This window comes from Branchiostoma floridae, chromosome 7 (genome assembly GCF_000003815.2).
Source record: "Branchiostoma floridae strain S238N-H82 chromosome 7, Bfl_VNyyK, whole genome shotgun sequence".
Classification (NCBI taxonomy): Eukaryota; Metazoa; Chordata; class Leptocardii; order Amphioxiformes; family Branchiostomatidae; genus Branchiostoma; species Branchiostoma floridae.
In genome coordinates, this window is record NC_049985.1 from 15,341,212 (window position 1) to 15,345,397 (window position 4,186).

The 4,186-nt window shown below is 37.1% G+C and overlaps 1 protein-coding gene across 1 annotated transcript in view; it reads right to left on the reverse strand.

The window, feature by feature from the left end:
• Nucleotides 1–4,186, reverse strand: part of LOC118420077 (sodium-dependent lysophosphatidylcholine symporter 1-B-like) — an 8,701-nt gene continuing 4,515 nt past the window's right edge. Inside the window, exons 7-13 of the mRNA XM_035826781.1 lie at nucleotides 3,513–3,637; nucleotides 2,979–3,062; nucleotides 2,616–2,699; nucleotides 1,977–2,092; nucleotides 1,333–1,470; nucleotides 647–820; nucleotides 1–157 (exon numbers count right to left, since the gene is read on the reverse strand). Coding sequence (XP_035682674.1) covers nucleotides 1–157; nucleotides 647–820; nucleotides 1,333–1,470; nucleotides 1,977–2,092; nucleotides 2,616–2,699; nucleotides 2,979–3,062; nucleotides 3,513–3,637 — 878 coding nt within the window. The remainder of the gene's footprint in view (nucleotides 158–646; nucleotides 821–1,332; nucleotides 1,471–1,976; nucleotides 2,093–2,615; nucleotides 2,700–2,978; nucleotides 3,063–3,512; nucleotides 3,638–4,186) is intronic.

Genomic DNA, 4,186 nt, shown 5'->3' on the forward strand with positions numbered 1-4,186 from the left:
CTACTGATCCACAGATACAGACAGGTCAGGTGCAGACAATGGAGGAGTCTCCTCTTCAAAAGACTTTGTTGTCCCCGATGAGTACCATCTCTTACTGTCCTTTCCCACATCTTTCAGTTCTGAATCTTGAGCTTGGTTGTCTTTGTCCATTTTTTTCCTGTGCCAACATTAGAAAATTCATTTATTTCTAAACTGATTATAATATACATGTAACTGAACAAGGTTGACGAATAATAACATCACTATCGAGTTGGATCAGGATATCGCGACTGGTTGTGAGGGGTATCAGGATTGCGACTGGTTTGCAAGGGGCTTGAGGGAAGCAAACCAGATCCTCTAACACTAAAAGCACCTTAAACAGGGACACGGGGCACCACTATCTCAGACCAGGTGTTTCTGACTGTGTCTTGTCACGTGACAATGTCTATCAACCGTCATGTGACAAAGAAACTCCAAGATGAGATCTACCAGGTTGATGAATGGACAGAGTACACCCATAATATATAAAAGCTTTCCAAGCTATGACCTGTAGTTGTGCGTATATTGTTGAAAATCTTGTCAAAATAAGCAAAATCTAATTAATGACTTATCAATTACCATAATATTGAATATCTTTTTTCAAGATCCTTGATGTAACAAGACTTGCCTGTTTTCCAACTGTTTCTGAATTTGCTCCCGCCCTTGCTCTGTGATTGGATATCTCCATATCAGCACCATGGCACAGAGAGAACACACTGCTGGAAAAACGGAGACCAGAATTCCCAGGGACATACCCACAGAGGCAGGCTGAACACAGTCTCCAGTTTTGTAGCCTCCAATTCTACACAAGAGAAAGTAGATGTAGGAAAAAGAGACATTAGAAAACAAACAATCAGCAAACTAGATGTGAAACTTGAACTGAACTGCACAAAGGTTTGAAATACAGTCCAATCTGCCCAGAAAGACAACACATGGGACCGATAAAACATGGTCTATGTAGACAGGTGGTCAAATGAAGACAGGATTTTTTAAATGTGCCAATGGGAAAAATTATAGGGACCAACAAAAAGTAGGCATATTGAGGTGGTTCTTATGCCGTGTTGGTCACTTGTACAGTTATGACTGTACTTTAATCATGATTTTTAATATTCTACTGGTGTGCAAATATATGTAATGTCTTCATGATTTGGATCGTTCACGGATGCAACACGACATTGAAGAAAATCAGCATCCAACAGATAATGAATGTGTATCTAAAATAAGTTCCATAACTTGAGTACAGTGCCACTTTGTCGCATCTTATTCTAGGTTGAATATTAAACAAAAATTTGTCTCATATCAGGAAGTTCTTACTCCAAAGCGATGGTAGTCAGCCCCAGGCCCAGGGTTGTTGTGAAACTGTTCATGGACAAGGCCATACTGAAGAACACTGTATCCAGCCGTCTGTCAGCTTGTAGACTGTAGGCATCTACTATATCATTAAGCATTGCCCTGTAAGACAGAATGTAGTGTTAAAAAAACAGCTTTTACTATAGGAAAGAAGCACAAGTGATAGTCAATGGTTGGCTGTAACAAGGAAGTTATAACCTCCATGGCTGTAAAACATAGCATTTTTCATTTTACCCTTCACAATTTGATGAGCTTTGGTCATATTTGCTTTGTTAATAACCAGAAGGTCGCCAATTTAAAACATAACAGAGGCCTAGGATTGCGTACATTTTCCGAAGGACGAAGATTCCTTGAACAGTTTGTATGGTGATTTACGAGCCATAAATTTTCTGCAATTTATAATCATATGCTTGCAAATCACAATGCATTCTATCTACATGAGGTGATGTCACAGAAGCAGTGGATTGCTCATTCAATGACAAAGACTGGAGTTGGTCAGTCAAAAATTTGGAGTCCAATTTCATGTAGGAATTAACAGTTCCTTGCTTCAGAACTTAGGGATGATGTTCTGTCAAGGTCAAGAAAATACAATTGTTAACGTTACCTACCATGGTATAAAGAACCCTGCAGACCCTGAGAGGCCCAGAAAGATGCAGACTACAATCAGCACTGCCAAATTTCTCTCTGGAATAAACTGAAGTCCAAGGGCAGGCGGTATGATAGCCTGATAAAGGAGAAAAACACTGATTTCCATGATTCAAATGAGTTCAAAATTGATATTCATTATGCTTGCCCTAAAGAATTTGATACTTTTCATATGATAGACGAATTCAACAGTACTACATTCTGGGAGCCAATAACTCTTTCTGTCAGTACAAATAGGCAAATATATCATAGGCTGTTTATACCTTAGAACCAATGGTGTAAATGACACGCTAGACTCAACATGTTGACTCATTCATATCTATAGATATTCATGTGTGTTTGTTTATATGTGGTCTAGGTAATTGTTATATACCACACGAAAGTTGCTGTACCTTTGTTGTGTCAATAAAAAATTTGTATTCTGTATATTATATGTAATCATTATGGTTCCAAAAAGGGAAGCATATTTTAAAAGATACATAAAATATTGAAATAGGAAGCAATTTTTGCTATTTATCAAATCAAAGACAGAATTGCTTGGATGTTGTTGTTGTTACTGAAAGATCGTATTGTATACAACAAAGTTAATATAATCACTGTACCAGCTGATAGCACATGAATGCAGTCCTTTTGCCCAACTTGGCCACCACTTTGCCCATGAGAACCATAGAGACAGCTGCAGATAACTCCAGGTGAGTAAAATAGTGTATTTCAATGTTAATTTAATGTTTTAAGTAGCTTTAATACATACTGATGCAAGATACTGTACTCTTACATGTATCAAAGTGCCGTTCAAATATGATAACAGTTAAAGTTTATACTTGATTTCAGTCAAATAATACCAAGCTGATTCATTGGAAGATAGTGTGGCAACCAATGGTTTATAGAATCCCAACTTCTACAAAAGAACCTAGTATACATATCATATAGTACAAATCAAATACAATAAGAGAAGGTTATCTTACCACAAATGCCAGCATTGCATTCTGCACCTGTTCTGCAAGGTCTAATGAATACTGTATAAAAAGTACAGAAGTCCCCAACAATATCTGAAAATGTGGAGAACAAGTCAGGTCAAGTAAAAGTTTATTGCACAACATTTGTAAAATGGGTATGTATATTGTATAAGACAACTAGCTATATACATTGTAGTATAATTAAACTAATAACGTAACAATAGAATGTAGATTTAAGGCTATGCAATATTCGAAGAACCACAGGTACTCATTACCAGGAAAGGTAATTTGCATCTATGCAGAGCCTTGGCCATGACCTATCCAATCACAGAGAAGTGGCTTTTACCTAAGAAAAATATTTAGGCAGTTCTCTGATTGGCTAACAGCTGCACACAATGCCCAGAAAAGTGGAAACAGCCCAGTTTAGCAGTCTCCCTAAGGTATATTGTATAGGCCATGGGCAAGGAGAATGCGTCAACGTTTGTGTTCCAAAATTATTAAAAAAATCAACATTTCATTTCAGGATAAAGACTCATTACTTACAGAAAGGGTTAGTGCAATATTAAAAAATATGAGCAAAATGTAGACGTTGGGTCGAAACGTCAAAACTGCTTTTATCGTCTTGATGAACGATTGGTAGTGCTGTCGTTGGGACGTCTTTGAAATATCTGCAACATTAAATGGAGAACCTAGGGTCAGAAAAACTCTTCATACAAATAAAGGAAACATTTGCTATAAACACAACCTACATTGTATGCAGACTTAGCTTTTTTAAAATCTATAGATTAGCATAAACTATGACAGTGACAACTTCAAAAGCAAATCTCTCTGTTCACTCCATTTTGCAGTACATGTCAAGTTAGTTCATTCTTGTGCTTATGATTTACAAGGTGACTGGCAACTAATCAAGTGAAATGATTGTGCATTAGTGAATAAATTGGGCCATTTTACAATCTAACAAGGCCACACTGACTTTATTCTATGGATGACATCCTCTGGAGACTCCAAAACTAATGTGCGAGAGCGAAAAAAAAAGATTAATCGAGCAAAAAATGCTGCTAAACCACAGGACTAAACATCCAGTCCATTCTTCCCCAGGTTTGTCTTTTTTTCACCTCTAGTAAGACTGTAAGAGTCTGACCGTGACCATTTCAATTCTGTTTTTAATGCCCCCGAAAATAGTTTCATCAGGTTGGTAGAATATAGGATAAAGGAGA